We start from the raw sequence: 21751 nt of genomic DNA, 5'->3' as shown, positions 1-21751 counted from the left end.
CAAACTAAAGACAAATACCTGAAGAAAATTTCCACAATCATTGATATGGGGTTGCATGTCAGGTAAAGGTATGGAGGAGTTTAAGGTCATTAAATCTTCAATACATGCACAAGTTTGTATTGAGATTTTGGACACTTTTCTTCCATCAATTGAAAGGATATTTGGTAATGATGACATTTTTTCAGTATGTAATCTGATGCAGATATTTGCAGTTCTAAAACAAAGTACATGGTGATTCCATAAAAAATAAATAAAAAAAATCCACAAAAATGAGTGATTCCATATATTTAAAAAAAAAAATCCTCTGCTTGATCTGCAAAAAACAGTTGCAGCTGACTAAAGTTTTTTCTTTCTTTAAATTTTTTTTTAACTGTTTCTTAAAGCCAGAAGGTTGGAATGTTAAATGGAATAGTTTTGAGGCATGTCTGTGATTAGTTATTTTTTCTACGCAATTGAATGAACATTTTCCAAGAGTGGTGATTCCATACTTTTTGCCAGGAGTTGTAGATCATCAGGACCTTGTGCCAAGGACCAGTGCACCTTCCTGCTTCTCGGTTGCTGGCTTTAATGACATGGATGTCAAAGTTCTAAAGGATGGGTTTTTGGATTTGGTCATCCCTGTGCTTCTAAAGGCTAGAAAATTGTCTTCTCGCTGGGTCTACAATCACACCTGGATGGCCTACTTTTGTGTGGTGTAAGGCTAACATATTCAGTTGATTATCATCAAGGGCGCTAAATCTTGGCCCTGGATGTTCTGTTTCAGAGACTGTTGCCCTCTCTTTCCGTACCTAAGACCTTTGTGCAGGGGGTTTCGCACATTGCTGCCCCTGTACAGTCCCCAGTGACTCCACGGGACCTTAACCTGATTGTTTGGGGCCTTCAGGGACCACCCTTCAATCCCATTTGGGATATTTCCTTGTCTAACCTCACTTACAAGGTGGTCTTTCTTGTTACTATTGGCCCTGTGCAGCAGGTTTCTGAGTTGGTGGTCTTATCCTTTTAGAGAGCCTTTCCTATTGTTGGACTAGGAAGTTTTGAGTATTAAAGAAGAGAATAAAGTGGGACTTTATATGAGGCACCTAATTGTGTGTCTACATTCCTGAATCAAATGAATGAAGGGGGGGGGGTAGTTGTTGGGGGAATTGATAGGAGGCAAAAGGTCAACGACTAAATGAAGACTATATACGATGACTAAAACATATTAAGTTGTAATGATGAAGTATAACACTTCACAGTACATAATTTATAAGTCATTTAATGACTCAACATATTTGTAATAATACAGTGTAACACTTCACAGAAGATGCATACCGTATATAAAAGTTATTTCATGAATGTACATCAGTACAGTATAGTCCAGTACATGTAAAAGCCAAATATAATACAGTTCATGTACATACAAGGTGATATGGCAGCAAGTTCCAGTTATCAAAGATGATTAACTCCAAAGGGATCTGTGGAATTTAGTAGGCAATGAATGATACCATAAAAATGGGTAGTAAAAATAAACATATATATATACACCAGTGTCCCTTTTGAGAGGTGAGATAAGGTAAAAGGGATGTGAAATGGCCATAAAGTGCACATTGGAGTGTGGCCATAAACGTGGCCAAGAGTGAATGGAACTAATGTACATGGTGTTGAATAAGTAATCATGCATGTTGCCCAAGGACACAAAATTGTGAAAAACTTGTGAAGCCAAGAAAAAAAATATGTGAAAACAAAATAAAATGTACCTGGTAATTACCTGTAACATTGTCCATGTCTGATGTGCAGCGTTCCAGAGTGTGCAGCTAGGAAGACTGTGTTAGTGAGGGATGTTTGTGTCCACAGCGCTAGTCCCCACCAGCGTCGCGCGACAAACCTCCCCATGATATCCGCTTTAAAGAGTAACTCCTACTTTTGTTGGAAAAAATAAATAAAAATTTTCCTTTCTGGGTGATCAATTTACAAGGATTTTAACAAACTTTGTTGCAGATTCCTACCTTTTTGTTATTTTGACAAAAATTGCTGTGTGTGTGTGTGTGTGTGCGCGCGCGCGCAAAGTGAATCTGTTTTGGAGTGATTTCATAATTCTCCATCTGCTGCCAATGAGGAAAGTGACAGGGCCAGCATTTCTTTAGATTTTTGTTGCAATAGATGCTCAAAATGTAACTTGTATCTTGGTGTAGACTTCCGGGAAAAAACAATAAACCAATCAAACAAGCAGGTAATGACATATCTGGGGGATGTTCTGTAGACCATCTGTGTATATAACACCTCCAGGTAGCCATATTGCATTGCATTTTACAGAAACTTATAGTCCTGCAGATTGAAAAGAAAAGGTAATGTTTAAAGTGATTATAAAGTCTAATTTTTTTCCCCCTATAAAAATAACAAACATATTATACTTACCTGCTCTGTTGCAGTGGATTTTCACAGAGCAGCCCAGATCCTCCACTTCTTGTGTCCCTCTTCTGTGATCCTGGCCCCTTTCTCCTCCTTCAGGGCCCCCACAGCAAACAGCTTGCTATGGGGCCACCCGGGCCTAGTCACTACTCCCTGTGTCCATTCAGACACAGAGCCCCGCCTTTTTTTTTTAAATACAATTTTTTTTTTATTTTTTTAATACATATCGACTTAAACTGAGGGAATTTTTTTTTATATATATATATATATAATATATATATATATATATATATATATATATATATATATATATATATATATATATTTTTGGGGGATATTTATTATAGCAAAAAGTAAAAAATATTGCATTTAAAAAAAATAAAAAAAATTTTAGCGCAAAAAATAAAAACCGCAGAGGTGATCAAATACCACCAAAAGAAAGCTCTATTTGTGGGAAAAAAAGGACGCCAATTTTGTTTGGGAGCCACGTCGCACGACCGCGCAATTGTCTGTTAAAGCGACGCAGTGCCGAATCGCAAAACCTGGCCGGGTCCTTTAGCAGCATTTTGGTCCGGGTTTTAAGTGGTTAAGATAAAAAAAACTTCCGCCATTACAACCACTTTATTAAACCTTCAAACACAATATGATTTATGTTGCAATTGTATGCACTATATTATAGTGTGTTGTTTTTTTTTTTTTACGAAAGTTGAGTTACCCTGGGAGTGGGACTTAGTGGGTCTAGGATCTCAGTCAAGATACTGAGATGATATTTGCATATTGGGTAACCTGGGTAATCTAAAGAAAATTCTGCACTACATATTTGTTCCAGTGACCCAGAAAGTATTAAAGTGGTTGTTAAGCCACTCTAACCTGTATACACCCTCCTCACTGCCTCCTATTGTAGTATCCCCCTCTATGTGTGATTTATAAAAATTAAATGCTGCAAATACCTACCGGTAATTTCACAGCTGAGATTGCAAAACACATGACCAGGCAGGTTTCTCCTTTCCTCCTCTGAGAAATGCAGCGGGCAGGGATGAGATTCCTCTGCTGTCAGTCTGAAGGAGAGCTGGCTGGTCATGTGATCACAATGTCGGCTCTTGAATTAGGTATTTACAGCATTTATCTTATCTTATAAATCATTCACAGAGGGGGGACACTGCAATAGGAGTCAGTGCTGATGGTGTATACAGGTTGGTGTTATGAGAGCAGCAGGAGGGGTGGCTCACACACAGACAGAAGACTCAGGAGGAGAGCCGATAGCAGGCTGCTGATGACAGAGGCATGTAAACTGTCCACAGTGTCTGGTCTCAACTGCCATGATACACCGTGGTCAGTTTACAGAGGGGTGGGAATAAACTGGCAAGATCAGACAGGTTTTTTAGGTGTTACGGGGGGGCCAAATTACACAGGACAAGCACTTTGATAATGCTTCTAAAGCATGTTATATGACAATTTTTTTTTTTTGGGGGGAGTTGCTTTAAAGCTATTGGATTAGCATGATGGCCAGGCAACTCACGTTCACATAAGAATGAGTGCACATCCCAAGAAATAGATGCCTTCATGAATCCATCTTTCTCTTACTACAGGCTTCCTCTAGACCAGTGGTCATCAACCCTGTCCTCAGGGCCCACTAACAGGCCAGGTTTTATGTATTACCTTGGGGAGATGCAGACTAGAATACTACAATCACTGAGCAGCAAATTATATCACCTGTGATATATTTCAGTTAACTTGCAAACCTGGCCTGTTAGTCGGCCCTGAGGACAGGGTTGATGACCACTGCTCTAGACAACCACTCTGATCTCCTTCCTATTTTTTTAAAGTATTGTCTGGAGTAGTAGTTGTATTTTTGCCATGTATATCCTAGGTTCTAGTTCGTATCTTCATAAAGTAAACAAAATTGAATTCCATTACATCCTATCGGTTCTATATATTGTATGTAGTTAAAACAAATAGAAAGCCTTCTATATCTTTGACTGCCTTGTTTTATACACATTGAGCTAGACCACATCAGTGCAATATTTCTAAATGACTTTTACTTTGTAGGGCCCGCCTTCACTATCATCATATAATAATTTCCTGCATTGCAATTAGAAATGCATCCCTCTCCAGGCTTCCAGAAATACTATCCAGCTGCCCACTTATGCCGCATACACACGATCGGAAATTCCTACAACAAATATTCGATGTGAGCTTTTTGACGGAAATTCCGACAGTGTGTAGGCTCCATCGGACATTTGCTGTCGGAGTTTCCGACAAGAAAATTTGAGAGCTGGTTCTTAATTTTTCCAACAGCAAAAGTTCTTGTCGGAAATTCTGATCGTCTGTATGCAATTCCGACACAAAAAAATCCTACACATGCTTGGAATCATTGAACGTCATTTTTCTCGGCTCGTCGTAGTGTTTGTACGTCACCGTGTTCTTGACGTTCGGAATTTCCGACAACATTTGTGTGACTGTGTGTATGCAACACAAGTTTGAGCCAAAATTCAGTCAGAAAAAAATCCACGGTTTTGTTGTCGGAATTTCTGATTGTGTGTATGCGGCATAAGCACAGAGATCTAAAGCTTTGGATGCAAATTGAGTAACTGTATGGCATTGTTCCTCTTCATAGGGCATCGTGGTGCTATGCGGCTCTGCCTTCTCTTCTTAAATCGCATCCAACCATTGGCCCTATACTTCGCATCTGCAACCTTGCTTGCCACAATCCAGCCATGTCCTCCAGTCGGTCTCTACTGTACCCCATCTTGGGCAAGACCAAGTTTCCCTCTGGGCCTAGTTGGAGGCCCATTCCATGGGCTTCTTGAGGCTGGCTGCTTTTAAGTCTCTCAATTTCTCGACTGATATGTGCCCTTCGATCAAATTTTTGATGCAACCAACTGGACGTTTTCGCCTTGGATTTTTGAAAGGCATTGCAGTTCCACCATTTTCTTTGTATGTTAGGACCCCCTGCAAGGTTTCAACATCAGTTGACAACATTTGAGTCATGCTGTACAGATATCTGGATTCTTCCTTGCACTCTTTAAAAAAAGGTATTCCTTACTGATCTCCCCCTGAAGACTTTAATCTGCTATGCCTTATAAGGTAAATGGGAAGCCGACCTCAGTAAAACTTTCATATCTGACCAGATGATTCAAGAGTAACTACGGTGGCTATAGAAAAGAATCGTCCCCTTTTTAAAATTAAATTTTGTTGCTTTGCAGCCTGAAATTATTTTTTGTTTTATCCAGCTATATTTATTCAGTGCAACTTATAACACCCAAGTGAAAGAGATAACACCAACATGTTAAAAAATAAATAAAAATACATTTAAAAACATGATCACTGATTTGGAAAAGGGATCACCCCCACCCCTCCTAAAAATGACTTGTAAACTTAATCAGGTGTAGCTAATCACCTTCTCAATGGCACACAAAGATATTTGACTTTGAGGCTGGGTTTACACTACTTTCATCCTACTTTGCTCTGCTACATTGGTCCTACATTTATCCTACATTGGTCCTACATCCATCCTACTTTCATGAACAGGATACTACTTTGGTCCGACTTCAATGATATTCAATGGGCCTGAAGTAGGATCAATGTAGGACCAAAAGTAGTACAGGGAGCATTTTCAAAGTCGGACTGACTTGTGTAGGACACTACAAGACGCTCTCATAGGGAAACATTGAACAGAGAGCAAAGTAGGATGAAAGTAGTGTAGTAGTGCAGTGTTTCTCAACTCCAGTCCTCGGGGCGCACCAACAGGTCATGTTTTCAGGATTTCCCTCAGATCAAACTGCTGTGGCAATTACTAAGGCAGTGAAACTGATAAAATCACCTGTGCACAATAATGGAAAGCCTGAAAACAAGACCTGTTGGTGCGCCCTGAGGACTGGAGTTGAGAAACACTGTAGTAGTGTGAACCCAGCCTCAACGGTGATTAGCTCAGAATGAAATAAGGTTTCCTGGAGTATTTCAGTCCCTAGTAGTGCAACTGAAGCAAACCATCAACTATGGGTGACAAGGCACTGTCAAAAGATCTCTAGGATAAAGTTGTGGACAGGCACAAGTCAGGAGATTTTTTTTTTTTTTTCAAAGGCTTTATCAATGCCTAGAAGCACAGTGAAGTATATTATTAGGAAGTGGAAGGTATTTGGTACAACGCAGGCCCTCCCTGGATCACTACATCGCTCCAAACTGGATGAAAGAGCCAGGAAACTGGTCAGAGAGGCTAATAAGTGGCCTACAGCAACTCTGAAACAGTTGCAGGACTTTATGACAGTGGTCATTGTCACAACAATATCGCAAATTCTCCAGAAATGTGGCTTGTATGTATAGGAGAGTTGCAAGAAAAAAGCCACATGCAGTCACGACTTGACTTTGCCAAAATGCACCTTTTGAAGATTCTGAGTAGGGATGAGCCGAACACCCCCCCCCCCCCATTCGGTTCGCACCAGAACCTGCGAACACACCAAAAGTTTGTGTGGACTTTAGAACCCCATTAAAGTCTATGGGACTCGAACGTTTGAAATCTGAAGTGCTAATTTTAAAGGGTAATATGCAAGTGTTTGGGGACCTGGGTCCTGCCCCAGGGGACATGTATCAATGCAAAAAAAGTTTTAAAAAACGCAGTTTTTTTCGGGAGCAGTGAATTTTATGATGCTTAAAGTGAAACAATAAAAGTTAAATATTCCTTTTAAATTTCGTACATAGGGGGGGGGGTGTCTAGTATGCCTGTGAAATGGCGCTTGTTTCCTGTACTTAGAACTGTCTCTGCACAAAGTGTCATTTCTGAAGGGGAAAAAAAATCATTTAAAAATCACTCGCGGCTATAATGAATTGTCGGCTCCCGGCAATTCAGAGAGAATTCATTCTCTCTGAATTGACGTGGGGTCAGTTCCCCCCAAATATCCATTCCAGACCCTTCAGGTCTGGTGTGGATTTTAAGGGAAACTCCACCCCCCCCCCAAAAAAAAAATGCAGTGGAGTTCCCCCAAAAATCCACACCAGACCCCTTATTCGAACACGCAACCTGGCCGGCCGCAGAAAAGAGGGGGGGGCGAGAGATCGCCCCCCCCTCCTGAACCGTACCAGGCCACATGCCCTCAACATGGGGAGGATGTCCCCATGTTGATGGGGACAAGGGCCTTATCCCCACAACCCTTGCCTGGTGGTTGTGGGGGTCTGCGGGTGGGGGGGCTTATCAGAATCTGGAAGACCCCTTTAACAAAGGGGACCCCCAGATCCTGGGCCCCCCCTATGTGAATTGGTAATGGGGTACCCATACCATTTCACTAAGGAAGTGTAAATAACTGTAAAAAAACACACAGACACCGTGGAAAAAAGTCCTTTATTAAAACAAATAAAAATAAAATCCAGCGGTGGTAATCCACTCTCGCTCCCCGCTCCAACGTTGTCAGTATCCAGCAACGGGTGATCTCCTCTCCGCCGGGGTCCAGCGATGAGAAGATCATCCAGAGCGCAGCATCGCCGAGACAGCCCGGCGAATGACGCGGCTGTAGCTAGTGACAGTTCTTATATAGGTGAGGCAAAGCCACCTGTCACATGACCCCGCCACCCTCTGACGCAAGGGGGAAGCTTGGGTTTCCCCAGTGATGTAGCAGAGGGTGCGTCAGAGGGGGACGGGGTCACGTGATGGGTGGTCCCGCCTCACCTATATAAGAACTGTCACTAGCTCCAGCCGTGTCATTCGCCGGGCTGTCTCCGGTGGAGACAGGCGGCTGGCGATTCTGGATGCCGGACCTGGATGATCTTCTCATCGCTGGACCCCGGCGGAGAGGAGATCACCCGTCGCTGGATACTGACAACGTTGGAGCGCGGAGTGGGGATCTAGAGAGGATTACCACTGCTGGATTTATTTTATTTTTTTAATAAAGGACTTTTTTCCACGGGGTGTGTGTGTGTGTGTTTTTTTACAATTATTTGCACTTCCTTAGTGAAATGGTAGGGGTACAATGTACCCCATTACCAATTCACATGGGGGGGGCGGGCCAAGATCTGGGGGTCCCCTTTGTTAAAGGGTTCTTCCAGATTCTGATAAGCCCCCCACCTGTAGACCCCCACAACCACCGGGCAAGGGTTGTGGGGATGAGGCCCTTGTCCCCATCAACATGGGGACATCCTCCCCATGTTGAGGGCATGTGGCCTGGTACGGTTCAGGAGGGGGGGGCGCTCTCTCATTCCCCCTCTTTTCTGTGGCTGGCCAGGTTACGTGCTCGGATAAGGGGTCTGGTGTGGATTTTTGGGGGAACTCCACGCGTTTTTTTTTTTTTTGGGGTGGAGTTCCCCTTAAAATCCACACCAGACCTGGATATTTGGGGGGGAACCCCACTGCCTTTTTTTTTTAATTGACGGCGGGATTCCCCTTAATATCCATACCTGAAGGGCCTGGTAATTTTTTTTTTTTTATGAATGACTTTTTTCTCTGAATTGCCAGGAACCGACAATTCATTATAGCCGCGAGTGATTTTTAAATGACTTTTTTTCCTTCAGAAATTACACTTTGTGCAGAGACAGTTCTAAGTACGGGAAACATGCGCTCCTTCACAGGCATACTAGACACCCCCCCCCTAAGTACGAAATTTAAAGGAATATTTCACTTTTATTGTTTCACTTTAAGCATCATTAAATCCACTGCTCCTGAAAAAATAGCAGTTCTTAAAACTTTTTTTTGCATTGATACATGCCCCCTGGGGCAGGACCCAGGTCCCCAAACACTTTTTAGGACAATAACTTGCATATTAGCCTTTAAAATTGGCACTTTAGATTTCTCCCATAGACTTTATCAGGGTGTTTTGCGGCTTTTAGAATTTGCCACAAACGCCCCAAATTGTTGTTCGCGGAACAGGCTAATAGGCAATGTTAGAGTCGAATATGAGTTCAACTCGAACTCAGAGCTCATCCCTAATTTTGAGGCCACATGGAAAAAGGTAGTATGGTCAGATGAGACTCAATTTTAATTATTTGGCCTAAAGTGCTATAGGAATATATAGTCCAAGCCCCACGCTCAAAACAGGCTTGTTTGCTAACAGGGAATCCCAGCCCTAAAAATTGACAAGTAAACAGTAGAGAATGTAAGGAAGTGGGCATTTTAAGTGGTGATTCCCTGATAATATAGCATACACATACATTTATAAAAACAAACGTTTATTGAACTATACATAGAAGATGCATATCCAAATACATAAAGGGGCTAACAGACACCAATGACATGAATAAAGGGTAAAGATATCTCACATCTCTGCAAAATGCATGGAAATGCCTCCCATATGTGGCGGGGACATAAATGATAAGTATCCGGAGAAACCCGTAGTCCAGTCTACGTCTGGACTGTGGGTTCTGTCCCTTGCACATATGGGAGGTATTTACATGTATTTTGCAGAGATGTAAGATTTCTTTACCTTTTTATTCGTGCCATTGGTGGGCGATAAATACGGAATCTCACAAAAGTGAGTACACCCCTCACATTTTTGTTAAAGCGGGATTCCACCCGCAATTTTTATTTTTGTCAGCAGCTACTAACATTGTGCTGACTTTTATTGAGGACACTTACCTGTCCTAGGCGCCCGCGATGATGGGCCCCCGACGGCGATCGCTCGGTCTGGCGCCTCCATCCTGACTAAGGGAAACAGGCAGTGAAGCCTTACGGCACCGCGACGGAGGACGAAGAAGAGGACCACGGAGGAGGAAGAGGCAGAACAGCTACTACCGCATAGCAACAGCCCTTTCAGGTGAGTATAATTTTATATATATATATATATATATAATATATATAATAATTTGTGCAGATTTTAGGTTAAAAAACAGGTGGAACTCCACTTTAATATTTTATTATATCTTTTCATGTGACAACACTGAAGAAATGACACTTTGCTACAATGTAAAGTAGTGCGTGTACAGCTTGTATAACAGTGTAAATTTGCTGTCCCCTCAAAATAACTCAACACACAGCCATTAATCTCTAAACCGCTGGCACGGTATAATGTGATTCATTAGTGTTACAAGGTCTCAGGTGTTAAATTTGGTGTTTATCGCTCTCACTCTCTCATACTGGTCACTGGAAGTTCAACATGGCACCTCAGGGCAAAGAACTCTGAGGATCTGAAAAAAAGAATTGTTGCTCTACATAAAGGTGGCCTAGGCTATAAGAAGATTGCCAAGACCCTGAAACTGAGCTGCAGCACGGTGGCCAAGACCATACAATGGTTTAACAGGACAGGTTCCACTCAGAAAAGTCCTTGCCATAGTCGACCAAAGAAGTTGAGTGCATGTACTCTGCATCATATCCAGAGGTTCTCTTTGGGAAGTAGACGTATGAGTGCTGCCAGCATTGCTGAAGAGGTTGAAAGGGTGGGGGGGGGGGTCATCCTGTCAGTCCTCAGACCATACACTGCATCAAATTGATCTGCATGGCTGTCGTTCCAGAAGGAAGCCTCTTCTAAAGATGATGCATAAAAAAGCTGCAAACAGTTTGCTGAAGACAAGCAGACTAAGGACATGGATTACTAGAACCATGTCATGTGGTCTGATGAGACCAAGATAAACTTATTTTGGTTCAGATGGTGTCAAGCGTATGTGGCGGCAACCAGGTGAGTAGTACAAAGACAAGTGTGTCTTGCCTACAGTCAAGCATGGTGGTGGATGTGTCATGGTCTGGGGCTGAATGAGTGCTGCTGGCGCTAAGGCGCTACAGTTCACTGAAGGAACCATGAATGCCAACATGTACTATGACATACTGAAGCAGAGCATGATCCCTTCCCTTCGGAGACTGGGCCGCAGGGCAGTATTCCAACATAAGAAAACAATAAACATTCACTATGTACCAAAAGAGTGTAAATTAAGTCCATTTATTGAGGGGGGGGGGGGTGTTGCCTTGACCACGCATTTCGCGCTCTGTGCGCTTTTCCAAAGGACTTTGAAAAAGCGAACGGATCGCGAAGTGCGTAGTCAAGGCAACACCCCCATCCCCCCCCCCCCCATCTATTTTGATTTTATATTCATAATTGGTCCACAAGGATTTTATTCAACATTTTTTCGTTTATCCCCATCTGAGCATATGAAGGACTTAAGACTGGGCGGTCTATTCAACTTTTCCCACTAGAGTGCAGCAGCACACCTCCGTGCCAACATCAGACCTACGGCACTGTTGATCTCAGCGCCGCTTATCCCCTCGGACGGCAGCTGGCGTCGCAGACGTGTGACGTCATCCCCATAGAGGAATCGAGTAAGCGTGCGTGTGTGGTCCCGGTCTCAGCCGTGCTACGGCTCCATCCAGCGCCGTTTGCGCTTGAGGATTTCTCCCTCCTCTGAGAGTCGTAAGCCGCGTGACAAGTCTCGGCCAGTGCGGTTTGTATTTGTGGATTCGGTCACCTTCCTCTCCACCACCGATCGCATATGGCTAGTCCCAAGGTACTGTGTGTTTTTCTTCCAGCTGAGGAGCTGCTCTCTGAGTTCCGGAAATCTTAACCCTTATAGCTCTATGGTGGATATTTGCTGACTATACATTGTAGTCCAATATATGTACCTGATCTACACACATGGACTATTATTGCTTTTAATACATATTTTTTATGTTTAGATTGGACCCATCAATAAATGGACTTAATTTACACTCTTTTGGTACATAGTGAATGTTTTTTGAGCGCCATGAGCGCTGATTTTATTGTTTTCTTATGTTTCATTGGTACTTCCGGGTACGATTTTTTTTGCAGGTCTGGACTCTCCCACATACACCCTCCAAGGAGAGATTGGTAACCTGAAGCTTCAATTATTCTTATTTATACTACCATTGTTTAGCGCCAATGTTTTTGTTGTTTCTTCAAGTATTCCAACATGATAACGACCCCAAATACACCTCCAAGACGACCAATGCCTTGCTAAGGAAGCTGAGGGTAAAGGTGATGGACCAAGCATGTTTCCAGACCCAAACCCTATTGAGCATAATATGATGCTCCTCGAGGCTCCCCTTCTTCCCGGCTGATGTCTCGGCTCTCTCCTCCGACTGACGTCAACGGGGGAATCTCGGCCCCTCCCGCTCTAGCTGTCAGATCGGGAGAGAGAGCCTTAAAGAGTCACGTGACCGCCGATCGGCACTGTGAATTCAGGTGGAAAAAGGCATCTTTTTTACAAAGAACATACACTTCAGCATAGGAGGCTTTAAAACAGAGGGGATTGTGTGTAGTTTTACAAGGTGGCTTAACAACCACTTTAAGGGTATGAAAATTGTAATCTGCAAAATGATTGTGCTGTCATATTTAACTTTTATATTTTTGTTTTTATACTAGTTGAAATCGTGATGGACTATCTCTTGGAGCTCTCAACAGTTGCTAAAATGGAGGCTAAGCTGGAGTCCACAGGTTTTGAAAATATTACATCGTATTTAGATGATTTCCAGATGGATTCACATAGTCCAGAAAATGGGGACACTGACAAAGCTGAAGATTACCCAGATGACACGTACATAGATGAGACTGGTTGCCATGATCTGGATATGTTGTTGGATGAAGCGCTGGATAGGTATGGCCTAACAAGTTCAGAAGATATTTATAGCAAAGAGAAACCCGACAGTTCATTATCGGAAGCATCAATCAGCGGTGTTATGTCACAGCAGGTTCAATCTACGTCACCTGGGAATACCTCGTTTCACACCGAGTATGTGGCAAACATTCCTCAGAACCAGATAAGCCTGGATAGGGCAGAGCAGTTGCAATTGGGTGACACACCTCACAAATCTAATGCTGATACCATCTCTACTACATCATCAGTTAAATCCAAAATAACTGAACTGGAACAGACAGCTGATTTTATGACTTCTCCAGGCACACATGACATTTTTTTACAGAATGATAAGGTTGGAACTACTAATTCCCAAAGACATTTTGTAAGCAGTAAAATGCCTGCTGCTCAGAAATTTAGCCAAGAGAGCATAAAATCGGTATTAACAGGGCAGTCTATTGCACCAAGTGTTTCTCCTAAGTCCCAATATAAATGGAATCCATTGGCATCAACATTCATTCCAGCAGCTAATCCACAAGGCTCATTCATCACTCCAGTAGTTGCTAATCCTGTACAATGGCCATATGCTGCATGTGCAATACAACCTAGTGGAGTCCTTTCTTTTAATGCTCAGGTTCCCTCTGCATATGCCTGGAATCCATTTTCTTCAATACAGTGGACTGCTGAAAACGTGAAGCCCATAAGTGTGCCTAAACCCAAACCACAGCTTATTGCTCAGACCTCTAAAAAAGTGACACGTTTAGTAGGAAAAGTGCTAATTCTGTTAAGAGGTGCACCAGGATCTGGGAAAACTACACTGGCAAGGTAAAGACAATCTTTATATCTTTCTGAGTAAGTACACAGTACAGTGATATCTTTTGCCACTTGGCAACAGCCTTAGTGGAAAATACTATTTTGATATTCTAGATGCAACCTAAAGTGAACTTGTTCTTTCTCAGGCTGGCAAAAGTAAGGGGTTCACTTCAATGCCAACTTAGGCTGCTTTCACACTGAGGCGCTTTGCAGGCACCATAACGCTAAAAAATAGCACCTGCAAAGCGCCTTGAAAGAGCCTCTCCTTTCACTCCAATGTGAAAGTCCTCGGGCTTTCACACTGGAGCGGTGCGCTGGCAGGACGGTAAAAAAAGTCCTGCTAGCCACATCTTTGGAGCGCTGTAGGAGCGGTGTATTAACTCCTAAAGAGCCCCTGCCCATTGAAATCAATGGGCAGCGCCGCTGAACCACCGGCAACGCGCAGGTGGTTTTAATCCTCTTTTGGCCGCTAGCGGGGATTAAAGCGCCCCACTAGCGGCCGAAAAGCGATGCAAAGACAACGATAAAGCGCAGCTAAAAATAGCGCTGCTCAGTGTTAAAGCAGCCTTAAACTTATTTTTCCTTTTTGTTCCTCTGCTGCACAGTTATACCAATAGAAAGAAAGAGATAACCAGTGCTTTCAGGTATAGGAAGCATCTGACTCGCTCCATTTCCTCATGTGACAGCGCTGAGCCCTAGCAACCCACTCTGTCACATGGGGAGCAAGAAAGTCCCCAGCTCTTTGTCTCTTAGCTGGCAGAATGGTTATTAATGCATATAAGCTCTGATCACAGCTACTTGGAGATTACAAAGGGTTTAATTTACTCATCCAGATGGGTGAACACATAGACCGGAAAATCCATGGAAAGTTAGGGGCCAGAAAATGTTCCCTTGTCCTATTCAAGCAGTTTCTGCTGTGCTTTGATTCGTGGTGCCCTAATTGTAATTTCGCCTATGGAACTTCTAAGCCAGGTAACCTGTAACACCTTTCTAAAAAAAACAAAAAAATAAGTTGTCATGATTTAGTACTTTAAATTGGTCTATTCGTCTAAGGCAGAGTTTGACAAATTTGTTTGGAATCTAGGAGCCAGCTAAAAAAGTTAGGAGCCAGAAACCGCCCCCGTCCTGCCAAGCTCGCGCGCAGAAGCAAAAACACATGTGTGAGTAGCACCCACATATGTAAACGGTATACAAACCCCACATGTGAGGTATCGTTGGAGCGAGAGCAATAATTCTAGCCCTAGACCTCCTCTGTAACTCTAAACATGTCAAAGTATGTCCCTCAGCCTTCTATTTCCTCATACAGGTATAGAAGTGGTAGTGACCCCAGGTAACAATTGTTGTGAATTGTTGTTTAAAGCTGAGTTCCACCCAAAAGTGGAACTTCCGCTTAAACCACTCCTCGCCCCCTTACATGCCACATTTGGCATGTAATTTTTTTGGGGGGGAGTGGGGGCTTCCTGTAGCTGCTGACTTTTAATAAACATAAAAAAGGCTGGAATTCCCCTTTTTAAGTTTTAGTAAAAGCACATTTTCATGTATTGCCCATTTTGAAATGGGAAATAAAGATCTCTATAACATCTAAAATAACATCTGCCAGACCTGAAGCTCTTTTTGGCACATATATCACACGATTGCTTTTATAAATGATTAGCTCATAGCTTTGCATAGAGGCCACTCACAGTTGTTCCAATATACAGCACTTCCCATTGCTCACCTAAGCTCAACAATAAATTAGGAATGTTTACAAACAGGTGCACTTGCTGGTTGCCCCTTATTAACTGTAAGTAGCCTTGGCTACATACAGCAGTATAAAATAGAGTTGGGCTGAGCACTGCTCAGCCATTTTTGGGAAGCTTTGTATTTTCTGAATTGATACAAAGCTTAGTTTGATTGGCTGAGGTGGGAGGATAACATCACAAACTCCGCCTTAGCCAATCAGAAGAAGCTTTATACTTAGAATTTCCTTTTAAAGGAACACTAAATGTTTGTTTTTTATTAGATCAATTGATTGCTGTAAGCAAGAGCATTTAAATATCACTTCCCCCGTTTTTAATTTTGACCTCCAAAATACAGTAATCCAGGTTTGAAAATGCCATTTCCTGTCACTCCTCTTCTTGCTTTCCACCAGCATCTGAGACGTTTTGCATGGTGGAAAGCAGAATGTGCTCACCCCCTCCCTATGACTACAGCCCTGCCCCCCAAAAGCACCTTGTCCCCATGTTGATGAGGCTAAGGGCCTCCCTGGCCGGTGGTTGTGTGGGTCTGCAGGCAGGAGACTTTTTTTGGAATCTGATACCAGATAAGGCCCCCCATGTGAATGAAGAGAAGTACATTGTACCTCTACTCATTCACCCACAAAAGTGTAAAAAAATAATAAAAACGGACAGTTTCTGACAATTCCTTTATTTTTATTTTAAATCAGAAAAAAGTTGTATTGTGCCAACAGAAATGAAACATACATTACATATCCATATAATGCAAAACATCTGAAAGCAGCATGTTTCAACGATAAGAACATATAAAATAGCGGCACCAAGGCAGTTCAAATGACACATCTTGATAATAAAGAGAGATAGACCAGATAGGCAGGGAAGTATAGACCCACCTACCTGGCTTTACAAAAGAAAAGGCCAACAAACAGAAAATATTGCCCATAATATTCTACCTGTACAAATATAATCTCCCCCTCTGCGGCAGGGGGTAAACAGAGTGCACATATTATTCAGTCAGAAACAGATCACTGAAATCGCCATCCACCCAACCAGAGAAGCTGCTTACATTTGTAACAACCGATGCAAGATCAGTCGCGGGGGTGCCAACCCAGGTGTCTCCAACCATGCCTGCCATATAGAAAATAATTTTTGAGCTGCATTTCTATGCTGATATGTTAGGTGCTCCCGAATAAGAACATCGTTGTTCACTTGTTCAACCCACTGAGTTTTGGTTGGTACATATGCAGCTAGCCAGAACCTTGCTATCAGGTTACAAGCTAAGTATAATAATCCAATCACCGCTATATTGACAGGGTCAGGAAAAGATTCCTCATCTATCGCTCCCAAGACACATATCAAGGGATCCAGAACAAAATAAATCTGCGCTATTTAAATAATAAGCAGCTACAAAAACCAATAGACAAGTGGAAAGTGACAAACAGAACATATAAATTGTAGCGCTAAATGATACCTAAATAATATAAAACTATGTCTAGGTAAAAAAACAAGATATAGGACATGAACTAAAATCACAGGGTGAATGTGCAATCAGAATTAATATATATAACAAATGTGAAAGTCCAAAAAGTCATATATGAGCTGGGTAAAGCTTGAATCGTGAATTCCACCGTGTGAATGATTCCTGAGGTGAACAAAAAAAAAAACATACGATATTCCCACACTTTAAACGTGACACACACTTGTGAAAAGACCGCCACCGAATCCACAGAAGCTTACCAGAAACGTTGAACCCTGAAAAGCATATGCGCAGAGGGTCAACAAGGCGTATCAATAGATCAATAGATGTATCAATGCAAGACCAGATTTTCAAAGACAGTAGATTTAAAATCCACCAATCGAATGGAGAAGATGTATAATGCTTTTGTTGGGAATAAATAGCTGCTCCTTTCACCAGACTGATTGTAAACCAGTGAATTTAGAGATCACTCGTCCCTGCCCTATGCAATAAAAACAAATGAGACAACCTATGCAATTTTGAGACGGAAGTAAGGGGACCTGATTGTAAACATAAATCCCAATTTTCCTCCGAAATCTCTCCCAGGTCCTGTGTCTAACCCCTTCTACTCCATTTTCCCATCAACTCTGACCAGATTACTATCCCTGCTGAAGAAGAGCATCCCCATAACATGATACTGCCACCATCATCTTTCACAGTGGGGATGGTGTGTTCAGGGTGATGTGCAGTGTTAGTTTTCTGCCACACAAATCGTTTTTACTTTTAGACCCAAAAAGTAAAATTTCTCTCGTCGTCCATGGACGGACACAGCTCCTTAAATCTTGAAATTTTGGGTTATGTTCCTGTTCATAGGAGAGGACTAGGCAGAACATGTTAGTTATCTTAAAACATGTAACTTTAACAGAGTTGAACAGCCCTCCGGTGATAACCCCTGACCCTGCAGCATGCAGCTCAGTTTTTTTCTGCCTAGCAGAGAAGGAACGTGTCACCCTTGGGGCCCAGAGTCCTGAGGAGATTTTAAATTTTTATTTTATTTTTGTGATTCTTCTATCAACTGCCAGCTGGGTGACAGGCTGGATATTATAGATCCTTGTAGTCTCCCTAATCCAGCCATCGAGCGTGAGCAGTCGTTGGCTACGCGCTGGGTCGGCCACGACATACCCCATGGTTCCAGGGGTGGACAGTGAGCATATGCTCCGGGGTCCACATATGACTAGGCTGCTGTTGTCTCACTCACAGTGGACCGGGCCGACGGCTACTCCTTACCATCGTTTGTGGGTCTGTCAGGGACGTGCCAGCAAGTCCTCACAAGGACGGGAAAGTACAGTTCCTCCTGCCTCGGCAGGATGGAACAGCTGGGCATTCCCAGGATTAAGGGGTTCTCCTGTACTCCCTTTCCCTGCTCTCTGTCACACTTTCCCCTCCTGCCCTAGGGCCCGCTGCGACCAGGGTGTACCAGTGGGGGGGGGGGGCTCCGGGTCCCTGTGGGGCACCGGGGTCCGCTTTCTGTGAAGGAGGGTCTGTCTCCTGGGAAGTCTCTGCACGGCCTTGTCCAGATTGCGGGGCTTGGGCGCCATTTTTTGCAGCGCCGACATTTTTAGTGTGCCTACTTCCTCTATTGAAATTTCCATTGGCGGTCAATTTGTCGTGGCCGCGCTGTGCGCAGGTCAGTATTGTGGGTGGCCATTTTCTTGTGGTCTGCGCCCTTTTATCTGAGGTGTCTGGTGGCCATTTTGGATGGGGTTTGGCCTCTAGCACTGGCTTTCTGAACGGCGCACAGCTCATTCACCTCACAATTTTTTCCTCAGTTCTTTTCCTCACACACATAATGTGTGTACAAGTACGACGGGCAGCAGTGCTGAGCAGTCTCCCTCTGTTTGTTTGGTGAGTCCCCTGGGTAACCCCCCCCCTTCCCCGGTGCAGCAAGGAGGGTGGACTTCTTAAGTGTTATTCACTTAGTCGCTGAGGACTGTCAGTGGGTAAATATGGAGTCAGTATCTGGCCTTTCTTCCCCTAAATTGCCAGAGGCAGCAAACAAGCCTATGGTTCTCGTGGATACGCTGTCGGCAGTACTGGAACCATTTGTTGCCAGGGTGGAAGCAGCGTGTGGGCGTAAGGGGGGTAAAAAGCGCCCCCTCCCCCTGCCATCTTCTGGGGAATGCTCTGACTCAGATTCGGGCCTGGCTGCGGCTCAGGACCTCGGTTCTGGTATGTCAGAGGATGCGGACCAGGACCTCCCTGGTAAGGAGGACCCCTCGTCCGGGTCAGTGCAAGATAGGGCACTTGTGAGTGCACTTATTGATGCTGTGAGGGACTCTCTCAAGCTGGAAGATGCAGCTGGGATTTCTGCAGAGGGGTCTCTCTCTTTTGGGTCACACAAATCTAACCTCTCTGTGGAAGTTTTTCCTTATGTTATTTTTTTGATAAGTTCATAGATAAGGAATGTCGTCCCACAGCGCATGGCGGTCCGTTATCCTTTTGAGGAGAGCCTTTTGAAAAAACGGGCCTCTCCTCCGGCTGTGGACCCCCCGGTCTCTCGGCTAAATAAGGTAACCACTCTCCCGGTAGAGGGGACCCCTGCCTTTAAGGACCATACTGATGGGAGGTCCGAAGCGGTGACACGATTCATGTTCACCATGCTGGGGTCAGCGTTGCGACCTATATTGGCTGCAACTTTGGTGTCTCAGACACTCGCTGAATGGGCAAAGATTTTGCAACAGACAGTAGAGGAGCATCAGCTTCCTCCAGAGTGCGTAAGGCTGGCTGACCAATTGGTACAGGGCCTTGTGTATTTCTGTGATGCCACTCTGGATGTGGCCCCCTTGATCTCCAGAGCCTCTGTATCTGCGGTGGTACTGATTTGCCTGAAATGCTGGTCCGCTGACCAAGCATCCAACAAAGCTCTGTCAGGTTTGCCCTTCAAATTATTCCACGCAGAAGCAGTATTTTCGTCAGTCAGAATCAGCCGGCAAATCTTCCCAGACTGACAAAGCTCCAGCTGGAGGACAGATGCGTCCCTGGGTGCGCAAGCCGAACAAGCCGCCTAACAAGCCACCTAACAAGCCTGCTACCGCATGAAGTTTTGCCCCCGCCCGACTCATGGTGGGGGGATGGCTTCACGAGTTTGCAGCTCGGTGCCCTCCCTGCTCTCCGACAAGTGGGTCTGCGACGCGGTTACCTCGGGGTACAAGATAGTTTCTTGGCCGCCAAACAGATTCTTTCCCTCAAATCTTCCTCTCCTTCCGGCTCATTGGTCTGCTTTGATGGGAGCAGTTCAAGACTTGCTCAGGTGCAGGGTAATTTTGCCTGTTCCCCTGGAGGAATGGTTTTAGGGATTCTATTTGAATCTGTTTGTAGTTCCAAAAAAGGACGATGTCCGTCCAATCTTGGACCTCAAGGCCCTCAATGCCTTTGTGAGGGTGCGAAAGTTCAGGATGGAATGCATTCTTTCGGTGGTTGCTGCGCTCTATCTGGGGGATTTTCTGCCGTGTCTGGACATAAAGGACGCATACTTACATGTCCCCATCTGCACCAGCCATCAGAGGTTTCTGAGCTTTGCGATCGGCGAAGACCACTATCAATTTTTGGCTCTTCCCTTTTGGCCTAGCGTCAGCACCAAGAGTTCACCAAGGTGCTCGCCCCGATTCTGGCTTTGCTGAGCCAGCGAGGCATTGCTATCGTGGGCTACCTAGACGATCTTCTTCTAAGAGCTGCTTCTGGCTCAAATTTAGAGGGGGACGTGTCTATAGCCAGTCAGACCCTCCGGGAATTTGGTTGGGTACTGAACATTCAGAAGTCGGTGTTGGTACCGACTCGGCGTCTGGAGTACCTGGGGTTGATCCTGGAGAAGTTGCAAACACTCCAGTCAGCAGTGAAATTGTTGGCATCCCGCAAATGGTCGTCTCTCAGTTTTTGCATGCGAGTTCTGGGCCTAATGGTGGCCTCCTTCGAGGCAGTACCGTATGCTCAATTTCACACTCGAGTATTGCAGAGGGAGATCCTGTCCAAATGGAACAGATCTCCATTGTCTCTGGATCGTCAGATTCAGGTAAGTCACCTGGTCAGGGCTTCCCTGAGGTGGTGGCTGAGACCCCCGGCTCTTCAGTCCGGGAAGTCGTTCCTTCCTTTCCATTTGTCTGTGATCACGACGAACGCCAACCTCACAGGTTGGGGGGGGGGGGGGAGTCTGGGGGGTCCAGTCGGCCCAGGGTTGCTGGACTCCGGATGAATCTCGCCTGCCGATCAATGTACTAGAACTTCGAGCGATCAGGCTATGGTGGCATCCTGCGGTGGGCAGAAAGGAGCGTGCCGGCTCTGTCAGCCGTTTACATTCCGGGTGTAGAAAACTGGCAGGTGGACTACCTAAGTCGCCAGATGCTGGATCAGGGGGAATGGTCGTTACACCCGGAGGTGTTTCACCTCTTTTGCCAGAGCTGGGGCACACCGGACGTGGATCTTCTGGCTTCTCGACTCAATCGCAAGGTGTCAAGATTCGTGGCCAGGTCCAGAGATCCCTGGGCATATGCGTCAGACGCTTTGGTGGCCCTGTGGGGTCAGTATCAGCTAATTTATACCTTTTCTCCCACTGAAGTTGCTTCCTTGTCTGCTACACAGAGGGGATCCCTGTGATTCTCATCACTCCAGATTGGCCCCGGCAACCCTGGTACGCCGACCTTGTGCGCCTGGTGGCGGATGCACTCTGCTGCCAATGCGGGAGGACCTTCTATCTCAAGGTCCCATATTTCATCCTGCTTTACAGTCACTGGCTTTAACGGCATGGCTATTCAAAGCCAGGTACTATGGGACCGAGATATGTCGGTCATTTCTACCATCGCACTTGGAAGGCCTACATCTCCAT

The 21751-nt window shown here is 44.5% G+C and overlaps 1 protein-coding gene across 2 annotated transcripts in view; it reads left to right on the top strand.

The window, feature by feature from the left end:
- Positions 1-21751, top strand: part of N4BP2 (NEDD4 binding protein 2) — a 129667-nt gene that overhangs the window by 10923 nt on the left and 96993 nt on the right. For both annotated transcript variants that reach the window (XM_040335079.1, XM_040335078.1), the window contains one exon: positions 12678-13713. In XM_040335079.1, coding sequence (XP_040191013.1) covers positions 12689-13713 — 1025 coding nt within the window. In that variant the 5' untranslated portion in view covers positions 12678-12688. The remainder of the gene's footprint in view (positions 1-12677; positions 13714-21751) is intronic.

The sequence above is a fragment of the Rana temporaria genome, chromosome 1 (genome assembly GCF_905171775.1).
Source record: "Rana temporaria chromosome 1, aRanTem1.1, whole genome shotgun sequence".
In the NCBI taxonomy this organism is placed as follows: Eukaryota; Metazoa; Chordata; class Amphibia; order Anura; family Ranidae; genus Rana; species Rana temporaria.
The sequence above is the reverse complement of the archived record's forward strand: the minus strand, read 5'-3'. Positions and strand labels throughout refer to the sequence as shown.